Consider the following 24,618-nt stretch of genomic DNA (forward strand, 5'->3'; position numbering starts at 1 on the left):
TTTAAGTATATCATGCCACTCCCTTCTGGCTTGTAGAGTTTCTGCTGAGAAATCAGCTGTTAACCTTATGGGAGTTCCCTTGTATGTTATTTGTCATTTTTCCCTTGCTGCTTTCAATAATTTTTGTCTTTAATTTTTGCCAGTTTGATTACTATGTGTCTCGGCGTGTTTCTCCTTGGGTTTATCCTGTATGGGACTCTCTGCACTTCCTGGACTTGGGTGGCTAGTTCCTTTCCCATGTTAGGGAAGTTTTCAACTATAACCTCTTCAAATATTTTCTCAGGTCCTTTCTCTCTCTCTTCTCCTTCTGGGACACCTATAAGGTGAATGTTTTTGCATATAATGTTGTCCCAGAGGTCTCTTAGGCTGTCTTCATTTCTTTTCATTCTTTTTTCTTTATTCTGTTCCACGGCAGTGAATTCCACCATTCTGTCTTCCAGGTCACTTATCCGTTCTTCTGCCTCAGTTATTCTGCTATTGATTCCTTCTAGTGTAGTTTTCATTTCAGTTATTCTATTGTTCATCTCTGTTTGTTTGTTCTTTAATTCTTCTAGGTCTTTGTTAAACATTTCTTGCATCTTCTCTATCTTTGCCTCCATTGTTTTTCTAAGGTCCTGGATCATCTTCACTATCATTATTCTGAATTCTCTTTCTGGAAGGTTGCCTATCTCCACTTCATTTAGTTGTTTTTCTGGGGTTTTATCTTGTTCCTTCATCTAGTTCATAGCCCTTTGCCTTTTCATCTTGTCTATCTTTCTGTGAATGTGGTTTTTGTTCCACAGGCTGCAGGATTGTAGTTCTTCTTGCTTCTGCTCTTGGTCATCTTTTCTTACTGATGGATGTAATCCTTTATAGTGATGACTAGTATCCCATAGAATGAACACTGTATAATTTATCAGTCTTCTACTGAAGAACAGTTTTTGACATTATGTGAAACACTGCAATAAACAGACAGGCACACACATCTTTGAATGCCTATATTAAGATATTTGTGGGGTAAATAAAATCTGGATCAAAGAGTGTGTGTATTTTCAGTTTTGATATATATCATGGAACCGTGTTCCAGAAGAACTGTACTGATTTCCATTTCCTCAAATAATGCAGGCAAAAGCTCCTATCATCCCATACATTTGACAGCATGGAGTATGACCAACTTTAAAATCTTTATGAATGCAACAGTTGATAAAGTATAACTCTCAGTTATTAATCTGTATTTCTCTAATCATGAGCAAGGCTGAGCACCCTTTCCTACATTTACAGTCTGTATTTCTCACTCTCACTGACTGGTAAGAACTCTTTGTCACATTAAGAAAACTGGTCTTTTGTCACAGCCTGGTGATTCTTCCTCCCCACTCCCATAGTTTGTTTTATGGCCTTAATCCAAATTTTGGGTATGTTTTGTTGAGCAGAAGCTTTAAATTTTTATGTGGATAAACTCATCACTCTTTTCCTTTATGACTTCTGAGTTTCTCATTTAGGTTTATTTTTCCAAGAAAGGAGGAACTCCTTTTAACTTAAACTCTGAACCCCCTGAAAGTAGTTGCAGAGGCTGGCTCCATCACTTACACACAGTGTGACCTTCTACAAGTTACTCATTTTCCCAGAATTTCAATTTCGTCACCTGTAAAATTAGGATAGTAAATAAAAGCTACCTCCAAGAATTACTGTGAAGACCAAATAAAATGACATAGCTGTGATTCAGAATACAGCACATAGGAAGTGTTCAATAAATGGTACCTCGGCTTCCCCTGGATTCAGACATCACCATCCCTGGAGGCACAGACAGGGCTGGGAGTCACAGCATGCCACAACTGGCCCAGGACCTGGCTTGCTGGGCTATTGTACAAATGCTCATGCCGCGTGATTCCTCACAAAGCAGGATAAATCCTCAGCACCGTTTTTAGAGCACCTGGGGCTCTACGAGATTTTCTGATCATTTTGGGATCTGAGCTCACCGAAAAGGCTCAGGACAAATGCCAGGGGTGGCTACGTGGGCCCCAGCTCTGGGGGAAATGTAAGGTCTTTACCTTAACTTTTGTGGGAATGAAAAGGAGAAACCGTTCCAGAGCAAAGAACAGAATTGAGACAAGAAGTGAAAAGTGTAAACACGTACTTGGCATTTCACCAGTCCCTTCTGTTAACTGAGGATCCGTGAGAACTACACACACTGACAATCTCTTTCACTATACGAAGAAACGTGTACGTGCATCTCGTGGAAGGAATCCATCTTTTATCTGACTTTATTTGTCATGGCTAAATAGGTCAAGAAAAAGAAAAATAGGAATTCCTTCAAATAACTCATTTATTTTAAAAACTTCTTACTTTAACAGAGTATGGAGTCAAATCTTAAGCAATTTTTATATGAAGGAATCTACTTTTCCCACACATTGTGATCCCTGTAACATCACTATTAGTCAAGGAAAAAGCTAGCCTGCTCTAAGGGTCATGATGTAATTGTTCAGTGGCAACAGCTTTTTTGGTTAAACTTTAATTTTTAAGTATCTGGAAAACACTCGTATTGGTTATCCACTGTTAACTTAGCACTCAGATCTACCTTCAGGCACCAGGCCGGGCACACACTGATCTCAGCGCCTACGTGAAAAACGACAAGATGAGTTGTAGTCCCATAAACACACCTTCAGATGGATTTAAGCAGAGAACCCAACTCATTCATTTCCTACAGAAATCTCCACTGGGATTGTCATATGATCTGTCTGTCAAATGTGGCAGTGATGATGCGTTCCATCCTACATACCCTTCTTCAATGCGACCTCGACAATCCTCCCTTTGAGAGGTGCAGGCCTCGCCCTCTCCTCGAGAGCAGATGGGCCTTCACGGCTGCACTCACGGGCGCCTGGTAGCAGAAGCGATGCTATGTGACTTCCGGGGCTGGGTCACCAAAGAGTACAGCTTCCAAATGCTCGCTGGGATACCCACCCTTGGAGCCATCAGCCGCCATATAAGGAGTTTACAGATCTGAGGCCACTGGCGAGGATACTCGGGCCACACGGAGAGGCCACGTGTTCTCCAGCCCAAACCCCAACAGTCCTAGCTGGAGCCCCTGCCAGACTCCAGAGGGAAAATGTCTCACTCCACCTACGGTGCATCTTCCCAGACTCGGCCCCGACGCTGCGGAACAGAGACACGGCTGCACAAACAAGCATAACACAGTCAGCGCTGAGTCACAAGGTCACAGTTTGTAACAACACGGCCACAGATAACTAACTAGATGCTGACTCTAGGTCCACTGGAAAACAGGCTACCTTGTAACTGCTCAGGATAAACAACTCCCCAAAGCACTGCAGCACGTCTGCAGGAACGATGCAAACAGATAAGCCACGCTGCCCGTGAATATCCTGCTAACCGCCTTCACCCCACCCGGGAAGCAGTGATCCCCCTCTTACTCCCCATCCAAAAGCCGAACAATGGAACCCCATCAATCATCAGGCTGCTCAGGGATCAGAGGGGAAGGGGCAGATCTGGTGAGGGCTTTCCAAAAGGAAAATAAAATTTTTACGTCATCTTGCAAGTCGCTCTTCAGATGCTGCATTTTTCTCTTTCATCAGTTCTAGTTGACAGCACATGACAGTTGTCTCTGTGGCTGTTAAAGCTTAAAACCATTTATCCTGATAACATGAAAGATAAATGCAGACTGGACTGATGTGTGTAAGACTTAACTAATAGGATGTTAGTGGGTCCAAAGAGTATCATAATAACTTACTACTCTTGTTAAATTTATTTTGCAAAACAGATGAAATGCAAATTCTCTGATAGAGGGTCTACCATGGGTATGGGGAATGGGAAATATAGTACTGATTAACCTGAGTTTATAAGGACCCTTGCTTCTGGTGGCAAAAAAGTGGGGAGTGTGGAATAAAGCGTCGGAATTACCTCGACGCCTGGGATGGTCGGCGGCAAGCTGGGAGGCCGGAGGACGGTACCACCAACGTGGTCTTTATGGAACGTTCTGAACATCTGGACCAGCACACAAGGTAGGGATGCAAAATACCCCCCCCCCCACACGTCACGTCCCACATGTTCACACGGCACAGATTCAGTATACTGGTGCACACACATTTTCACGTCGGCATCTATCACAGTAGATTTTGGGGGGGTACATTATAAAAATAATTTAGCACTCCTCTGTCTAACGTTGGTTAGTAAGTAAACCTTCTAACCATCAAGCTTGACATTTTTGAAGTCTGTTAGCTTCTGCAGGTATGTTTTACTTCCCTCTAAGGCTTTCAAAAATCTTATTTTTAAAGTAAATTCTGAACATGACCACACAGTGCCCAGCTTAGCTACAATTTTTGATGGCTAGAAAAGGAAAGTGGAAGCCAGTTGATGGCTAGTTGCTATTTTAAGAGCTGGAGTTGAGATCAGTTTTAAACAGGATAAAAGGTTCATGGAAGCCAAGACCATTCTCAGCAGCAAGAGCAAACCCGCGGGGCTTGTACAGACTCACCCTGAGCGCCCACGGTGGCCCAGGCACCTCCTCACCCAGCAGCCCTCCTCGGGCTGCTCCCGGGCCCTATCACGTCAGCCCCGGGCTCATTTCACCATTTTACGTGCGAATCCGAAGGGAGCAGAAAGGGGCCTGTCTACTTAGTCACGTTGTGGAGGCTGTATTCTAAGGCTCTTCCGTCTAAGTAATACCCCTTATAAATCACAGTGCCCTTCTTCTGGCTACAGTAAGAAGATGTTCTCACCCAAAACCCAGGAAAATACCGCCAAGGCAACTAGACTTGAATAGTAAGAGACCCGCTATGGGCCTCCTCCGGGAAGCCTTCGGGCATGACCTTGCTCTGGTCCTGGGGGCGGCTTGTTGAGGCCAGTCCAGGTGACAGTGTGGGCCCTGCGGCGGGAACCTCGGACACTTTTTTACTGCAGGGCGAGTCTAAAATGAGCTCCCCAGTCCAGAGAGCCTAAACCTGGTCCTCAAACTAAGTTTTCCTATTATCTGTCAAGCAGAGTCTGACGGGCTCCTGGAAATGTCTTTCTTTACACGTTGCTCACACACTGAGGTCAGGTACCTGAGATTAAAGCTGCCCCATCACAACAGCGACTTGCAGGATGTCGCCACGAGGCCTGTTGACCTGCGCGGTTACAATGTGGCAGGATGGAAGGGTCAGACAGGACGGTGTGAAGACAGCCACTGAATCTATGGCCCAAATCGGCTTGATACTCTGGTCTGGGGAACAGAGAGGGAGAAGTGTGCAGGAAACCGAGCGGGAGATCTCAGCTCCCTTACCTGGCTCACGAAGAATGAATCCTTTATGCAAAAGCAATTATATAGATGAGGAAAAAAGATTCTTTCCCTGAACTGGCAGACATGAAGAAACTATTGATTGGTTTTATCCCCAAACAACAGGACCGCTTCCCCTGTGCTCTCAGCTGCCTTTGGGGTGGGTCCACCTGCCTCCTTGCTGGCTATGCCTCCACACACGCACGTCTGCTGGGTGGGCATCTTCTCAGCGTCATGAGCCTCCCTGAATCCCACAGGGTTCTGGGTGATGGATTCTGAGTTTCTTCAAGAAGAAAACTTATAAAAGAAAATTAATCTCTGGCTCCACTTAATTTAACTGCTATAAGGAAAGACGCACATGTTCCCCTCACTGGCTGGTGAACTGGCAACCTGAATGACCGGAAGTTGAAATTGAGGGCCGGGAGTCAAAGGAAAACTCTCTTAACAGAGTCCCAGACATGACAGAGTCAGACTCCTGCTAGCGAGAGAAACATCTGACGTGTAGAGTAGCTCCCTAAATTGTCCTTTCAGCTTCCATTCTACCTCTCCAGTGCACGAGGTGTCTCCTTAGGAGATGGGTCCTGGGCCTCTTCAAGACGCCATCTGGGAGGGAGAAAGGAAAGAAGTCTGCCGACTAGCAGTGCAGGGAGGGGAGAAGTTGGCTTCCTGTTGCGGCTTCTCATGTCTATGGTTGGTTCAGTCCAGGAGAGGCTGACGGACAGATCTCCGGAAACAGAGCTCGGCATTGCTAGCCCTGGAGGGCCGTGGCGATGAAAACAAACCAGCACCTCAGCTGGCAGGAATGCTCCGAGAGTAAAATGCACATTTAACTTCTGGATCCCAGGGATTCATCGGAATATGCCTTGTCCTGCTCTCGAAGGGGACCTTGCAGGGCACTGGTTCTCAGCAGCGGTGCCCGCCGAGGCTCGTGATGGGCGTGCGGCGGGGCTGGCGCGGGCCCAGTGAGGCCACGGGCTTTGCGGGCTTTGCGGTACAGCTATCGGGGCCGATCCTTTGGTGATGACCCGTCTCTCACACACGCTCCGGGCCATGGCTCTAGACGGGAAAGCTCACTGCACAGGAGGGTAGGGGACAGCGGTGGCACCACTGTGTGTCTGGATTCAACTGTAAGTGGTTTACAAAGCTCTGCAAGGCGGGCCGGGCAGAGGTAGAGAAAACTGTGATTCTGGGAAGCAGAACAACGTGCCTGGGATCAAGCTGCCACCTTTCAGCAGTTGTGGACTCGACTCAGCTGTCCCGGCGCTCAGGCCGAGGTCTCCCCGCTGTCCCAGGAAAGCCTCTTCCTGCCCTTCGGCAGCAGCTGCCCCCTGACCCAGCACCCGCAGCTCACATCTAGGTCACCTTTTTACCAAGAAGGAGGAACACCTGTTCCTTCTCCCCTCAGAAAACATCCTCACCTGCACCTGGTGACCCAGCCCACGCCCGGAACTACCCTTGGCTCCCGGCGTTTCCTCACAGCCATCATCAGCACGGCTGGGGTGCGCTGCCTTCGGAACAGACCCTGACCCATGCCTGTGCCCACCCTCCCAGGCCAGTGACCCTCACCTACCATCAGGGCCTCTAGCGGGCCCTGCCTCTCCTCCTCTTCTCCACGGAGAAGCGGTAAATCTGCTTGCTCCGCAGGCTTGCCCTCACACTTAGAATGGTGCCGACATTTCCCGGCCATCGCACGCTGCTCTGAACCCATTCGTCTCACAAACACACCAGACTTGGTCCTGCCCCAGTGCCTTTGCACAGTCTCGTCCCTCACCTCCCCTACACTTTCATAGTTGCCCCTTCCCTCCCCTGCTTTCTCAACGGGTCTTCCCACTTCCTCTCCATCTCGGGAGCTCTACTTTACTGCATGTATCGCCGCTTGAAATCACACCGCCAATGAACCCGTTTATGTGGTTAGTGTCTGTCCTTCCCAGCAGCCTGGAAGCCCCGTGAGGACAGAGCCTTACGGTCCTGGTCCCTGTGCACTGCCCACACTGGGAGGAGCCCAGCACACAGCAGGACCCAGTATCTGCTGAGGGCACGTGTGAGAGAGAAACATGGATTGCAAGGGGAGAAACCACACCTGGTTCTAAACAGACAGGTAAGAGCCCAGCAGAGTGAGTGTCACGTGGGTCCCGTCTGGGAAAGAATGGAGGGGTCTCCTCTAGATACAGTCAACACTGCCCAGAGTAACTCCTTCGAAGAGGAATTCCACCACCCCTACCTTATATTTCTCTAGGATTTCACATATTATACAACTACCTTCTAAAAATAAATAAATACACGGGCCCAGCACAGTGTCTGGCATGTGGTGAGAGCTCAATAAATGCTCACTGCAGAATTAAAAAAAAAAAAAACAGGGCTTCCCTGGTGGCGCAGTGGTTGAGAATCTGCCTGCCAATGCAGGGGACACAGGTTCGAGCCCTGGTCTGGGAAGATCCCACATGCCGCAGAGCAGCTGGGCCCGTGAGCCACAGCTACTGAGCCTGCGCGTCTGGAGCCTGTGCTCCGCAACAAGAGAGGCCGCGGCAGTGAGAGGCCCGCGCACTGCGATGAAGAGTGGCCCCCGCTTGCCGCAACTAGAGAAAGCCCTCGCACAGAAACAAAGACCCAACACAGCCATGAATAATAAATAAATAAATAAAAATAAAAATAATAAAAATAAAAAAAAATAAAAAATAAAAATAGTGGTTCCCTCTGTTTATTCAAGTCTTGCACGTCTTGCAAATTACATCAAAATTTTAAAAAAAACAAAACAAAAAAAACAACCTATCATCTGCCATCAAATTAATCATTTTCATTTTTCCACACCTCATCATTTCCTTTCAATAGGAGTACATATTTTTACATTGTTGTAACCATAAACAGGCATTGATTTGTTTTCTGTCTTTCATAACATTTTTTGATGTTGCAACCTATCATTGATGTCTAACAAACTGTAATATTCCGTCAGGGTGTATGGTCTTCTCTAAATCAAGGCAGTATTGGGTCTGTCCTTTGAGCAGAACCCAACCCCACTGACCAGGGCAGAGCAAAGCTGTGCGACGGTCTGTCACCAGGCAGCCTGAGCTCTGACTATCGGCCTAGTTGACTAGAGCACCCTGTAGGTTGTTCTTGGAAAACTCAAACCACGTCACAAATTATTTATGAAAGGATGACTTCAACCACTGACCAGACGTAACCAGCTTCAGAAGAAAGCACCAACCGGCGGGGTAGTCAGAGGAGAAAGGCAAAGCGACAGCTGTGAGTGAGCTGAGAAGACTTTAATAAAGGCGCCGGCCAGGGCCTGCTTTCTTTCTTTGATCTCTTGAGAAAACAGTCAGCAGTTTCTTAGCAGATGGATCATCCAGAGTCAGAGGGGAAGCACGTGCCATATGTCCTGGGATTTTCCCATCTTGCATTGTTAAAACGCTTAATAAGATGCTGTAAAGGAGGGCAGTTTTCTTCTTTTTCCTCTTTAGATAACTTTTTCTCTCCTGTATACAAGTGAGACATGCATTCACTGAAGATAATCTGGGAAATATGGGAAAATGTACAGAAGTAAAAATCGCCTGTGGTCCTGCGAGCCCAGGATAACGTGGGTGCAGCTGTATTTGCCCACCGTCCCCTGTGGACACTTCTGCCCGTGTTCATACAATGACACTTAGATCACACACTCTTCCGCTTCCCTCTAAACCTACTGCTAGCTCGTGAACCTTGTCATCAATGTCCATAACGATTCTTTAAAATGTTTTAAGTATGTGCAAAAATAGTTCATTGTTGGGATGAGTAAAACATAACTTATTTGTTTCTCGATGGGTAACATTTAGGTTGTTCCCAAATTCTCACTCTTGTATGTAATAATACAGAAGCCTTTGAACGCCACTCAGCTAAATCCCTTGGCACAGATTAGAATCGCTGGATCAGGGTATAGACTCCTGAAGGTTGAGCCACAAGGCAAAACACACTCATTCCTGGAGCTCTACACTCGATCCAGCCTGCACCAGGCTGGTTACATCAGCATTTTAAAAAAAATTTATTTTAACTGTGGATGAAAAATGAAATCATTATTTTAAAATATGTTTCGTTGATTACTGGTGAGACTGAACTTTGAAATTTTGTTTTCTGGCTATAAGTTTAGATAAACTGCTTAGTGAACCGTTTTCTATTGAACTGTCCATTTTTCTGTTACAAGAAATTTTTTTCACTGATTGTTTGCACCACCGTAATATTACTTTATGAAAGCTGAAAAAATTTATATACATTTAAAATGCAACTTTGCAAACAAAAAGAAATGCGTGGAAACAAGATTAGAAGGAAATGTACCAACATGCTAACCCCGTCAGGGATTAGGTGGTATGAGCGCAGGCTGAATTTTCTCGAAGCAGCATCTTCGAAAGGGAACAGTTAATCATCTTCCATGGATGCCGCCTGGGGTGAGGACGGCAGTGAGGAGAGGACAGGTGTGTGGGAACCAGAGCTCAGGTGTGTATGGGAGTGCAGGGAGGCCAGGTCACCACGATCCCCACTTCTCAGTGCCCGGGGTCCGCCCCCATCGCCACTGCAGACGCCTACCAGGCGTCCTCCTCCAGCTGAGCCTGGGGGTGGACAACGCGGGCGACGCCTGCACCAGCTGCTGCTCTGGACGACGCAGAACTCGGAACCACTATTTTTTTTTTAATTGAAGTATAGTTGATTTACAACGTTTTGTTAGTTTCTGGTGCACAGCAAAGTGACTCAGTTACACACACACACACACACACATATATATATATATATTCTTTTTTAATATTCTTTTCCATTATGGTTTATCCCAGGAGATTGGATATAGTTCCCTGTGCTCTACGGTAGGACCTTGTTGTTTATCCATATTCTGCATGTAAGACTTTGCATCTACTAACCCCAAACTCCCAGTCCATCCCTCCCCCAGCCCCCTCCCCCTGGGCAACCACAAGTCTGTTCTCTATGTCTGTGAGTCTGTTTCTGTTTCGTAGATAAGTTCATTTGCGCCATGTTTTAGATGCCACATATAAGTGATATCATATGGTATCTATCTTTCTCTGTCTGACTTGCTTCACTTAGTATGATAATCTCTAGTTGCATCCATGTTGCTGCAAATGGCATTATTTTGTTCTTTTTCTTTTTTTTTTAAACATCTTTATTGGAGTATAATTGCTTTACAATGCTGTGTTAGTTTTTGCTGTATAACAAAGTGAATCAGCTATATGCATACATATATCCCCATATCCCCTCCCTCTTGCATCTCCCTCCCACCCTCCCTATCCCACCACTCTAGGTGGTCACAAAGCACCGAGCTGATCTCCCTGTGCTATGCAGCTGCTTCCCACTAGCTAGCTATTTTACATTTGGTAGTGTATATATGTCAATGCCACTCTCTCACTTCGTCCCAGCTTACCCTTCCCCCTCCCTGTGTCCTCAAGTCCATTCTCTACGTCTGAGTCTTTATTCCTGTCCTGCCCCTAGGTTCTTCAGAACCATTCTTTTTTTTTTTAGATTCCATATATATGTGTTAGCATATGGTATTTGTTTTTCTCTTTCTGACTTACTTCACTCTGTATGACAGACTCTAGGTCCATCCACCTCACTACAAATAACTCAATTTCATTTCTTTTCATGGCTGAGTAATATTCCATTGTATATATGTGCCACATCTTGTTTATCCATTCATCTGTCAATGGACACTTAGGTTGCTTCCATGTCCTGGCTATTGTAAATACAGTTGCAATGAACATTGTGGTACATGACTCTTTTTGAATTATAGTTTTGTCCAGATATATGCCCAGGAGAGGGATTGCTGGATCATATGGTAGCTGTATTTTTAGTTTTCTGAGGAACCTCCATACTGTTCTCCATAGTGGCTGCACCAACTCAAGGTCACTCTTACCATCAGGGCTGCAGTCCTGTTTTCCTGGTGAAGTGTCTCCCTGTCGGAAGGGCACGAACACTCCAGGCCATGGACTGAATTCAGCTTTGCTACATCTGCATGATGTCCAAGCACACACTCGTGCTCTGACCACACAGCTTTTTTTACAGACCTCCCCGGGCCTCAGCATCGAGCTACACTGTAATGGTGGCCACGGAGTGACGTTTGCTGAAATCAGATTTTCATTATGCAGCAGAAAGAAACAATGGCTATTAACTTATACCTGGACGCAGCTATTTCCACACTGGGTTAGAGGACAAAATTTACCTTTAGAGGGAGAATAACTCTTTAGTTTGTGAAAACACTTGAATAAATTTTTTATTATGAAAAGTAAGGCCCTGGAGACAGGGACGTTGAAGCAGAGGAAGGGAAGCTGCCCTACACAGTTAAGTACTGTAAAATGATCGTGCGGGGCTCCTATGAAGGAAGCAATTTGAGGGGGGTTCCTTGGCTCAGGCCGAAGAGATGGGCATTTTGGGAAGAAAGGCCTTCAGGGGAAGCCAGGATATGAGAGCAGGTTTCCTCTAAAGAGACCGCTGCTTCCTGGTGTTACCCCAGGGACGAGACAAGAGTGGCCAGTGAGTGACTCAGGTGGTGACACTGATAAACCGTCACAACTGAGATGCACAAATTCAGTTTGAGATTCCTTTCCATTATTTCCAAACTTTTGCACATGACTGCACTGTTTAGGGCATCCTGGGGGACAGAAAGGGGTCAATGTGGGGAACCAACAGCCTGCAGTGTGGGCAGGACAGCAGGAGTGATGAAGGGGGTCCAGAAACAAGGGTTCGGAGCTAGAGGAGACAGCAGGACATAACCACCGCACGAAATCTGCAAAGACACTCAACAGGGCCGCTGGGGAAGTAGGGCTTATACTGTATTTGGATTTTTTTAAAAAGGGGAAAGAAGGCACGTGACCCGAGGGCACATTTGGTTATAACTATATTCCTGAGACCGGTGATCAGTCATTTTTGAGGTCGTAGTTTTAACATCTTGCAGGTATGGTCTCTCTGGATAGAGGGTGTCGCCCCTCAAAAAGCACAGCCGGAAGGAAACAGCAGGAGGTAAAAGACCTGCTTTGTCGCCTGTCTTCTGGCTTCAACAGAAGGTCAGCAGCAGCCAGGTGCCTCTTCATCAGCAAAAAAACCTGAGAGACCGTTTCCTAAGGACAGGCCTCTGGCAGGATGTTCCTGGAGCCCAGCTTTCTCTTCCAGCCCCAGATCAATGTGTGTCAGACACTCCTCTGATCCGAGGGCTGCACTTCTGGGTCGAGACAAGACCACAGCCTGATTCACGGGGATGCAGACACAACAGACGAGGACTCAGGAGCACTCGGCACCCTGTCGCCTGGCGGAGCTTCAGAGATGCCCTTGGGACATCAGGGGGCTCACTGCATGTCGTGAAAGAGTGAGGGGCTGGGAACGGATTATTCGCGACACCCTCTGTGGGGCTCCCGGACGCCAGCGAGCACACGTCAGGTGCTTCACCCTCGCTTACAGACCCTCAACAATGTACATCTTCTGCGTTTCTAAGGGATCTGAGAACAGACGTGGTTAAGGCTCCGGATGCCCGAGACAGTGGAAACGGTGACAAGGTGGCCCTCGTGTCACAAAGCGTGGCGGGGGCGAGGCGACGTGACCCAAAAGACAGCCAGGCGTGGCTCAGGGCACCGACTTTACAGCAGATGGTAAGCAAGGGGGGGCCGCCGAGGCCGACGGGCTGGCCCTGTGTCCCCGCGAGGCACCAGCCTCCGTGTTCTGCGTCCTCAGCCCCGAGTCTACAGAGGCCAGTGACCTTCAGGAATCGAGGGAAATGGTCTATAAAACACGTACATCTGCTGGGTCTAAAAAAGAGTTTTTTTCCTGCTAGAAAGTGATTTATCTGAAAACAGACCTCGGGAAATTGGGTCGGGCGTGCTAAGGGCAGGTGTCACAGGCTGGAAGGGAGGCGCATTTTAGAGGAGGTTTCTTTGAGAAAAAGATTTTTGACACAGTTACTCAATGTTCATTCAACTTGTCTGAAGGTGTATTTGTCATCTTCCCTCACGACACTTGGCTGGTTGAGTCCCCGTTCCCGCCTCTGCCCACGAGCTCTCCCTCTACCTGGGAGGCCCTGACTCCCTGGATCTCTCTCACTCTTCTCTTAGTTCCCTCCTTGCGATTCACATCCATCCATTTCTGCCATCTTCAGTGTCACCATCGGAATCCAGACTCTCATCGTTGCTGCCAGGCTTAACTGACTGGCTGACAGAATGATTCACTCACTCACTCTGCACCCATTTACCGTGTGCCCGCTTTGTGCCAGGCGTGAGATACGATCCTGCCCCTGGGAATTTCACAATCAAGTGGGCGAACTAAGACGTGCAAACAATCATTTCAAACCAGTGCAAGGCAAAACTAGAAGTGTTGGAAACGTACGCACAGTTCCACAAGCACGCAGGTGACAGGAAAAAAATTCGGCTTTGGCAACAGTCCCTCGCTGGTCTCTGCCCGGGGTGGGCGCCCACCCCTCCCTGTCCTACTCACTGAAGCCAGGTTCATGTCCCAGAGCAGCTTGGCAAGGCCACTGTCACCAGCAGGGATGTACCCAGCACTTGCAGGACCTCCTCCCTCGCAGGTGGGCTACTGAAAGCAGCTCCTATGTCTCTATGCTACGGCTCTGATGATGAGAAAGTGTTTGGAACAGAGCATCATCCTAGGTGCCCCGCTGTAAGAGAAGCCTGGCTAACAGAATTTTATTACGTTGGTTCATTGCCAAATTCTGAGCCAATATTAAGGTGCGAAGGGGTAAGGCAGAGTAAGGCGGGAAGAGCGAGCTTGTTGAAAGGGAGCGAGGAGAAGGGGATGAAGAAAAGCTGAACACAGATGCTGCCTGCTTTTCGGCTCTTATGGACTGGTCCTTTCTAACTGTCTGCTTTGATTCTCAGCAGTTATACCACGCCCACATAAAAAAAAGCAGGACACATGGCTTGAAAAAGAATTTGTTTTGATTCACAAATTTACATAAAAGTTTTATAAAGATACATTTCCAATATTCTTAATTAAAAGAATAACAGTTCATGAAACTAATCATGAACAATCTTAGGTATGTGGGCACTTTAAATATACAAATGCCTCAGAATTTGAGACAGATTTTTTTTTTTTTTTTATAAATTTATTTATTTATTTATTTATTTTTGGCTGTGCTGGGTCTCCGCCTCTGTGCGAGGGCCCTCTCCAGTTGCGGCAAGCGGGGGCCACCCTCCATCGCGGTACACAGGCCCCTCGCTGTCGCGGCCTCTCCTGCTGCGGGGCAGAGGCTCCAGACGCGCAGGCCCAGCAGCCGTGGCTCACGGGCCCAGCCGCTCCGCGGCATGCGGGATCCTCCCAGACCAGGGCTCGAACCCGCGTCCCCCGCACTAGCAGGCAGACTCCCAACCACTGCGCCACCAGGGAAGCCCCGAGACAGATTTTTAAAACACTATTTTGGTCACCCTTAAAGTAAAGCACGGCAAAACGATTCTTTCCAATAGTAATAACCATCTCTTGGTTGTTCCAGGAATGGCCATACTCTGCGGTTTTCTCAAATGGAATTTTCTCTGTACTCGGTAAATACTGAGACAACACTCAAGGTGGCTCAAGTCTGTCTATATTGACTTCAGGAAGCAGCAAATATCAAGGGACAATACAAGAGTGAGGGAGGGAACCCTGGAGTTGTGATCACCAAGGCAAGATGGGGCATATATCTAGGATTGACTACAAGGATTTTTCCTCACTAATATACAATAAAAGCACAGAAGCTTCAGGTCTATTAAGTTTGGGAGCATTTAATAAATGATTCAACAAAACGAGACTTTCACATTCAAAATATGGCTCCATACAAAAATTTTTAAACTGCTTTGAACCTTTTCTATATAAAACCGTATTTGCAATCGTTTAATATATTATTACAAGGCACACGACTTACACTCCACCTTAATGTGACATTATAAATGTCCTCATAGCTAGCTCTGCTCTCTGCGATACTCTTCTTCAGATGCTATTGAGAATTTAAGCAGCTCCCAAACTAGGACACCAGAGGCATGTACAATAAAATGTATTATTAGTCTCATGATTTAAAAATGGGAGATTAGGACTTCCCTGGTGGTGCAGTGGTTAAGGATCCGCCTACCAATGCAGGGGACACGGGTTTGATCCCTGGTCTGGGAAGATCCCACATGCCGCAGAGCCACAAAGCCCGTGTGCCACAACTACTGAGCCTGCGCTGTAGAGCCCGCGATCCACAACTACTGAAGCCTGCGCGCCTAGAGCCTGTGCTCCGCAACAAGAGAAGCCACCACAATGAGAAGCCCGCGCACCGCAACAAAGAGTAGCATCCGCTCGCCGCAACTAGAGAAAGCCCGAGCGCAGCAACAAAGACCCAATGCAGCCAAAAATAAATAAATAAATATTTTAAAAAGGAGATTATATAAATGCATATTTCTGAATATGTATCCAGTCTAATATGTATGCTGTTGTTTGTATTTAACGAATGCAAAATCCAATTGAAGGTATAAGGGCCTAATATGAGAATGGAGGAGTGGAAAAAAAGAATCAAATAAAATAAATCATCAATAACAGACACGTACAGAGACCCTCTGTTCATCTAATGCTCCGTACAAGTGAGTTTCCCTGATAACCAAAGCTGACAGACACCTTTAAGTACCGTTAGGAAAATCTTCTTGCCTACTTAGATGGAGTGTATTAAACTTTTTTTGTAGCAAACCTGAGTCAGGCTGTTTTGACAGTTATTTTATTATTTTTCTGTATGAGCCTGACCAAACTTAATAGTTGTTATCTTTATTTTAATTTATACTTTAAATGCCTCCTTCATTCAATAAAAAAGTGAAATTTCCCTTAGGTGGGAGAAAAAGAATGATTTCACCACAGTGTCAATGTAGCATATGCCACGATTATGACCAAGACGCTGTTCAATATGGGGAAAAGGTGATTAAGAAGACACAATCTGTGATATGGGAAAGGAAATGAGAAATTTACCTTCCTGCTGGACATGTTAACCACCGGAAGACATGATGAAAACGATGTACCTTCTGTAGGGTGTTTATGAATTAGTCCACATTACTTTATTTACCTCTGAACTTTTTACTCTATTTTGTTGAAAGTTAGTTCTTCTTTTAAGGTTTTCTAAGTTACTCTTGCAAAGTAAAATAGGAGCAACTTGGAAACACAAATCCAAAACAAAGATACACTGTATAATTACTGGGTAATGTTCTTCCTACACTTGCTCTATGATTTATCCTCATTTAACAGGTCTCTTAGGCACCATTTGGTACCTGTGGAGTGGCAGGTAACATATTTTATGACTAAACAAAGAGTTACTGTAGACAATACTACACTGATACCAAAATACCTGCATGCAAGTGTGTATGGCTTTCTCACCTAAAAGCACTTCTGCTAGGTTTTCAGTGAAAAGGAGTATATTTTCTCTGTCTCTTAAAATTCTCTGTCACTCCCCTCCAGAGCTTCTTCCTTTGAAGAGAGCCATGCAGACTGGGGACACATGGTAACTAAATCCTTGTGCAGACAGAGAGCACACATGCTGGTGCTACTTGCTACCTAGTACCTATCATCAATCTGTTCATCCATCCATCCATCCATCCATCCATCCACCTACCTATCTATGTGTGTATATGCAGATGTGCTATGTTTTTTATTGACTCAGTGGGTCAATATATGCAAGTTTACTAAACACCGTCTTCATCAAATATTGATTGACCACCTACATTGTACCAGACACTGTGTTTCTCATTTCTTTTCCCCTAAAAATTGCAAGTTAGAAAACACTGCTTTAGTTCCCCATAATAGTTGGAAATCTTAGGTAAAAAGTAGCACATATCAGAAGTAGTAAAAAGAGAACTGGGCCCTGGCTGTATCCCTGCTGCCAACTACTTCTTGGGGCTTTAGGCATTTCCCTCTGACTGTGTTGGTCTCAACTTTTTCTTCTGAATAATGAAGAGACTGAACCAGACAATCTCTTTTAAAGAATCCCTCTGAGTATAAAATGCCACAGTTCCAAATATGGAAGTATTTTATAATGTTGGAAACTGGAGAAAATAGTACTTCTCCCAGAAGATCTTAAGGATATCGATCTCATTTAAGTTAAAGTCATTCCAATTTGAGAATAAAGTACATGAGATGGGATGGGTTTGGATGGATTGGTGTGTTTTATTGTGTAGCCTAGTAAAAGAGTTGAAGTTGAGGCATTCACAGAACTCTTGTGAAGAAAACTAACTTGGATGACCATGAATGTTTTATAAATGCAGCATGCCATAAAATGCAACTGTCAAATCATTACTCTTTGCCTATGGTTGCTGGGTAAGTGGAGGATGAGAATAGAAACAAGATTTCCCAACTTGCAGTCTACTGCTTTAGCATGTGTCCATACCCTCCAAGGGTCAACCATCAGTGTCCTCTGTGGTCTGGCCAATTAGAACTCACATCTGATCAACAGGTTTTTCTCTTAATATTTCTATCCAACACATCCTTTTTTTTAGCAGATATTCATTTTTAATTATTATTTATTTATTTATGGCTGTGTTGGGTCTTCGTTTCTGTGCGAGGGCTTTCTCTAGTTGCGGCGAGTGGGGGCCACTCTTCATCGCGGTGCGCGGGCCTCTCACTATCGCGGCCTCTCGTTGCGGAGCACAGGCTCCAGACACGCAGGCTCAGTAATTGTGGCTCACGGGCCTAGTTGCTCCGCGGCATGTGGGATCTTCCCAGACCAGGGCTCGAACCCGTGTCCTCTGCATCGGCAGGCAGATTCTCAACCACTGCACCACCAGGGAAGCCCCCAACACATCCTTAATAGGAGGTTAAGGATGTTCCACAAATGGGGAAAATTTGGGCTGTTACCCATATTAGTTTTAGAAGCAAAGAAAATAAAATCTATCAACATGGAACAATTCCTCTGATTTGTGACCTCTGCTTTCCTATTTTTTTTTCTTTTCTTTCTTCTTCTTTTTTTTTTTTTTTTTGGAAGAGGATTCACTGCCTGAAAATAGTCATCTTTAAACTAACAACAACAACAACAAAGGACATATCTTCAGGACAAATGGTTTCCAAGTCAGTGCTGGAATATAACATACCCTTAAATCTTTGGCTGGACCACTAAACCTTGGTAAGTCTAAATTCAACATTTTGCTTAGTATTTGGTTGACTTAATCACATGATTAACACATATAAATGATTTTTAAATGAAAATAAATAAATAAGTAAAAAAAGGTCAAATGCTGCCATAATCCTACCATCCAGAGAGAAGTACAGTTAACACCTGTGTTGCATATCCTTGTACTCTTCTGGAATGTATATGTATACGTACATTATATAGGCTAGATGTCTACATCCGCATCCATATATAAAATCCATCCCATACTCCAGACATATCTAGATGTCCAACGAGCTCATGTTGGCACGCCTATATTTGTGTGCACATCTGTATACTAAGGCACCCTAATTAAGAAGCTCTGCTTTACGTTTCCCATAAATATGAGTTTATCGGGAACAAGCATCATCAGCCTTGCAGTGAAGCAGTTTTGTTTCGTGGAAAGTACCCGTGCTTCTTATCTCTGACCCTCACTTCCAAAGAGCTGGCACAAGGCCAGCTGACGTAAGTTTAGCCAAATTCTGCACAAATGCCTGGAGTAGAGGGTTCCTTACTGCCCAAGTCCCACTCTGAGAACAAAGCCATAGTAACTGCACGCTTGCTGATACAGATAGATCTCCTCTGCATTCCCCAGACACTTGCACCAGGGTGGCCTGGCCCAAACGTGTGCCCCAGGAAGGGCAAGAAGGAATGGTGTGGGGACCGAGTCCTGACGGCAGAAGGGGGCAAGCAGGCGCTGCAGTACCAGCTCACTTCAGTTCCACGAACTCACCGACCCTTCAAATACGTGCCAGGCGTTGTGCGTGAGCACAAGACGTGGCTCTTGCTCTCAAGGAAGCTGGCTGGAAACAGACACGTGATTAGAGTTGGCATGGGAAGTGCAGGCTGCTGCTTTCACTGGTTTACGTCTCCCCAAGTTCCTTTAGGGTAGGGACCACATCTATTCAATCTTTTGTCTCTCCTCGTTGGGGTGCACAGTCTGGGGCTCACAAAAGCTGCTGGGGCACTCAGCTGGTAGACTGGGTCGGTATCAAGCTGCAGTGGTGGGTGAGATACATTTCCTGTACAGCTATATTCTCCGTAGGTCTTCAGTTATGCTAATTACACATACTTTCCCCTAATAAATGGTCGGGAATTCTGTGTGTCATAGCAGGAGGGCCCATCTCATCCCATTACTAACTCTATGCAGAGGTGTTTCTACTCCAAAGGCAAAATACGGTGTCGCCAAACTCCAGGAAAAGAACAGAAAGGAACCTGTTGTCAGTGGCAACCAAACTTAGCTTCCATCATGAATCACTCTGGCCTCATTCTGACAGGTCCAGTTGCAGCCTAGCCCTGATCACACCAAGCAGTGACTCAGCTACAATGAGACTTCAGATGCTATTTTTAAGGCCGGGGGAGGTGGTGGGGGGGAGCAGGGGGAGGAAGGAGACACAGAAAGGCTTTATTATTTTTTCCTGAATTTTAATAGTCTAAACTAAATCACCACTTTGACACAAAATTCTGGAAAAGTTAACCTGGCCCTGAAATTATGTAACCTATACAGTTTAGCTCGCTCATTAAATTCACAAACCATCGCTCATTAAATTCACAAACCACTGCCATGGTGAAAATCTGTTTGACTAAAATGGAAAAGGGGAGTTTTCAGAAGAGTCTGGGCCCAAGGGAAGCAACCATGGTGCAGAGGAGAGAACACTAGCTTGAGGGTCAGACGCTGGGCCTTTGTAAGCCGAGTCCCCGGAACTGAAGGGCCGGGATGTGCCCAGGGTGGACGGCTGGGCACGGTGGGCATGCCTGCCCTGCTGCCTGTGCACCTGGATTTGGTGAAGGAAACTGTCCTGGCCTCAGCGAACCTGTGTCCAACCCCACGGACCTCGACGCTGTCTGCTTCCTCTCGTCCCTCCGCTGCAGGAGCGCTGCTTCGGTGTCCCGTAGCCCCGGGACCCCCGCACCATCCACTCACTCACACTTCCCTGACTTCTTCCAACCGCTCCTGCCTGGGAGCTGTTAGAACAGCACACGTGTGTCCAGCATAGACATGTGATATCTCTGTGGAAAAGCAGGACGATGTTTTCCTCGTGATGGTCAGAATTCTGTCCCCTCCCCTGGCGTAGTCCCTGTCTGCAAGGGTCTGGCCAACTACAGTGATTCCTGACTTTTGCTCCTGAACACAGGCTGACGGCCCTCAAGTCCCCCGCTCAAGCCTGGAGTGGCTTCCGCCCCGAGGGTCCCCTCACCGTCACTGGTGGAGAAGCTGTCAGGCTGGGGGACCTCCCCTGGGGTCGCCTCTGCTCCTGACAGCGTTCACCCAACGTAACATCCTTAAACAGTCAAACCATCCGCTGTAAACACACGTGTGGCTCTTTGAAGAAGTCCTTCTTTTACACTGTTTTCCAGAGTACACCCTCTTCCAGGCTGGAAGGCCTGGGAAGAAACCACCGCCAAGTCGGCCCTGTGATTGTGAGATGGGGGGGCATGAAAGGAGAGGCCTAACGACCTGCAGAGAAGACCGTCTCATGGTGACCCGGGACGTGAGGGCTCTTTCTGCAAGTGGGGAAGCTCTGAACCCAAACCAGAACCGGACGGAACCCCTGGGCAGAGCCGACATCCTCGTGCTGCCCCATGTGAACCCACGCCGGAATCGCTCTTCACCAGACTCAGCCGCGAGCGCGTCCAGCTCCGGGGACAGGAAGAGCGGGGGTGGAGTGGGAGTGGCTCTTCCACCAAGTTCTGGAAGCTCCGTCCTGGAGTCTCGATTTTCTTCCTGCGGAGCTCAGGGACGCGGAAACTTCTTCCTCCTCAGCTGCTGGCCAGCAACAGGCCCAAATTAGTTAAGTGTAACTATAAGAGACATGCTGCAAATGAGTTATATTTAACTCTAACAGCCACCTCAGGGTTTGTCTCGAGACGGAATAATTTTAGCTTCCGCCGCCATAAGTCCCCAACTAAGGCAGAAAGTAATTACCTCAGGATTTAGCATAATGAGCTCACTGACACTCGGGATTTATTCCAGTGGGTGAACATCCAGACCTCTTATACAGTCAGGCATGGACTGCGGAGTGTACGGTCCTGAGTGGACACACAAGGCCAGGAAAAATAAAAATGTTTTAGGCACATACAAATTCAGTGAAGTCACCTGATTTTGGTCTTCATTAAGAACTAGTAATCATTGCGGAGGGTCCCGGTCGAACTTCACACTGCCAGGACGGGGCCTGCTGTATAGCATAAATCCTAAACAACGTACATCAGACAGCAAACGTTCTCAGAGAACGAGCTGCATGGAAACACCTGAGAAGCGTGTTTTTTGTTTTTTGTTTTTTTTTATTTATGGCTGTGTTGGGTCTTCGTTTCTGTGCGAGGGCTTTCTCTAGTTGCGGCAAGTGGGGGCCACTCTTCATCGCGGTGCACGGGCCTCTCACTATCGCGGCCTCTCTTGTTGCGGGGCACAGGCTCTAGACGCGCAGGCTCAGTAGTTGTGGCTCACGGGCTCAGCTGCTCCGCGGCGTGTGGGATCTTCCCAGACCAGGGCTCGAACCCGTGTCCCCTGCATTGGCAGGCAGATTCTTAACCACTGCGCCACCAGGGAAGCCCCGAAAAGTGTGCTTTTTAAAAAAGCAATGTAATTGGGCTTCAGTGCTGGGCATGCTGACCAGAAACCACGTTTACCCATTCAAGCAGGAGCTTACGCAGCATTTGGGGAGGGGGAGAGTTTGTGTTCCTAAGAGTATCAACGAGGAATAACAATTGGTCCAAAATGCCGTCCATATGCTCTGGAATTCTACATTTCATTATTCTGAATAATCTCCCCAGTTAAAGCGTCCTCAGCTGGCCCCTCACGCCCTGTGCACTCACGCTGCGTCAGCTGTGGGCCCAGCCGCACAGCACAGGTATAGGGAACATCAGACACGGTCTCTGCTCTCTCGACATGGCATAGGAAACGGCCCAGGAGCGAATGACTTCCCGCACCAGGTATCTGCGCTGACAGTGACGGGTGTGCCTTCAAATCCAAAGTCGTAGGTCGGCCCTGGTCTATGTGATTCGAGGGGACACGCCTGATGACTCGGCCACCTACGGCTGCCCGGCCACGAAGGCCCTCTGAACACACACGCTCAGGGCATCCTCTCCCGCGGGTGGGTGCCCGCATCAGTAACACGCTACACTGAACTTGGATACAGGATCTCTGAAGCTTCGTGGTTGTACATCTTGCCTCATTCTACAAAGGGTTTAAAGAGGCTTATGAAAGAAAGTACATAATAAAATAACGTTGGAATGTGAATAAAACTAAAGAATCAATATGAGGGGTGGGATGGTATCGACACACTTCTCAAGCCAGACTCACTTCTGCGCACTCCTTCCCCGTCCCCTTTGCACGAACCAAGGAAGCGGGCATGAAGGGATCTGAGGGTAGCAGCCCCTCTCCCCTCCACTGCCCCACACGGCAGGGCTGGGTGCTCTGCTCAGCCAGGTGCCACCCTGGCAGCCCCTCTGCTACGTGTCCCGCCTGGCATGGCTCCAGGAGCTGGGATGGGCAGGAGTGACCCGCGGGGGAGGATTCGAGTTGTGGCTGAGCTATCAATACCATCTAACCACATCCAAGCCTCTGTCCTAACAGAACATGGAGAGGGAAACTATTCACAAGAGCAGGGCTTTGAGATCGGGGACCAGGGCAATGCAAGTCGCCAGCTTGAAGGCTTCTGCAGGGAATTAGCCGAGCTTCAAGCTGGGCTCCGTGACTTACAAAATCCATGAGATTAAATGCACCTGCACCTCGAGGGGAGCTGAGTTTCTCTTGGTAGTTACTTCTTAAGACAATTCTCACAAAGGTTTTCTAGAGGCGCTCTGAGTGATACAGTGGACCAGGTCCCCAGCAACCTTCCCGTCGTGCAGGGCTCATCTTACAGCAAGCACCGCGACGGACATCGAACACGCACCTCTGAGGCGACTGCCATCTGTCCGTCCGAGATCACTCTCTCTTAGGAGGAGGGGAATTAACATTTGTTTTTTCAGCAACTGCGCTAAGTACCTTATATTTATTATTAAAATACAACCCTCTTGAAAACACTATGCAGCAGGTATTACCATCCTCATTTTTACAAGTGAAAACACTGGGGCCCAGAGAAGTTAAGTAACTTGCTCAAGGTACAGAGCAACTGAGCGGTAAAGCCAGAATTCAAGCTTAAATCTGGCTTCAAAGCCGTACAGTTCTGTTTCAGCTGTTTGTACATAAAAAAATAATAGAGCAAATGTTTTGCCTGAATCAAGCAGTAAAAACCAATTCATTTATTTAAATAAGTTTTAGGGATTCTTTTCCCACTGGTTTCTCTGAGTGGCTGAAACGACCAATCGACCAGCTACTTCAGTGTCATGGTGACATCTGGATAATCCTAACCGTGTGCCCGGCATCTACCAAGCTTCCTCAAAGGCAGACCCACGCCTGAATCCGTACGACACCATGGACGTTAGCGGTTGCTGTCCAACAGTACAAGACTGAAAATAAATTAAATATTTGCCTATGTGGCTGCATATAAAATACATATAAAACAGAAAATAAAACTAATATTATATGTGAGTCATCACCATTCATAAGTAAAATTCAACATAACTGATGCTACTAAACCCTATCTCATCCCTTGAGGGGAAAAGCCAACTTTAAAAACCTCTCACCTTTTCAGAAGTATTGTCAGTGTACAGAGACTGCTGAAAGAGCGGAGCTGAGCAGAAAGAAACGCTGATGATGGGCATTAAAAGAAGGTTGCCATAAACAATAAAGCACGGGGAGGTGGGGATAGGTGGGTTGTGAAAAAGCTCAGCAGCTCCAGAAGCTCGCATAGCACAGGTGTAATTCTACGTCAATGCCAGAAGTGCTTCTCTGGCTCTAAGCGTTGGTCACCAGCAGCCAAAAATATTTTAAGATGAGAAAGCATGAGCCTTCACCAACCCAGTAACGTCCAGGTGCCTTTACCCACCGTGCGCGCAGCCAGAAAGAAATGTAAACCAGCACAGCCTGCCTCTTCACCTCTGCTCCCTGGGTCTCTGCTTCCCCTTCTGTGAAATAGCAGACTTGGAGAGATCGTTCTACGAGCTCATCTGACTCTGAGATTTTCTATAAGTCTATGGATTCAGCTACTGGCTCCACAATTGGTATTGGTAGTTTTTTTTTTTTTAAGGAGCTATCTGTAATGTCAAACGACACTTCTTTTTTCTCCCCCAGATTTGATTTTGTTGGACATGTTCTTAATCACATTTTAATTGTTTTGTTTCTTTGTCTATCTTTGCATCTCCAGTGTCTAGCATTGCATGCGCCTGGTGAATG

The 24,618-nt window shown here is 46.8% G+C and overlaps 1 protein-coding gene across 7 annotated transcripts in view; it reads right to left on the reverse strand.

The window, feature by feature from the left end:
• The window catches only part of FARS2 (phenylalanyl-tRNA synthetase 2, mitochondrial), a 397,991-nt gene that overhangs the window by 64,890 nt on the left and 308,483 nt on the right, over nt 1-24,618 (reverse strand). Inside the window, exon 8 of one of the 7 annotated variants that reach the window (XM_057554780.1) lies at nt 8,594-8,718. The exons of the other annotated variants lie outside the window; for them this stretch is intronic. Within the exon in view, the coding sequence (XP_057410763.1) occupies nt 8,700-8,718 (19 nt within the window). The 3' untranslated portion in view covers nt 8,594-8,699. Of the gene's footprint in view, nt 1-8,593; nt 8,719-24,618 lie in introns of those variants that run through there. 7 annotated transcript variants of the gene reach the window in all.

Source organism: Balaenoptera acutorostrata, chromosome 10 (assembly GCF_949987535.1).
Source record: "Balaenoptera acutorostrata chromosome 10, mBalAcu1.1, whole genome shotgun sequence".
Taxonomy (NCBI): Eukaryota; Metazoa; Chordata; class Mammalia; order Artiodactyla; family Balaenopteridae; genus Balaenoptera; species Balaenoptera acutorostrata.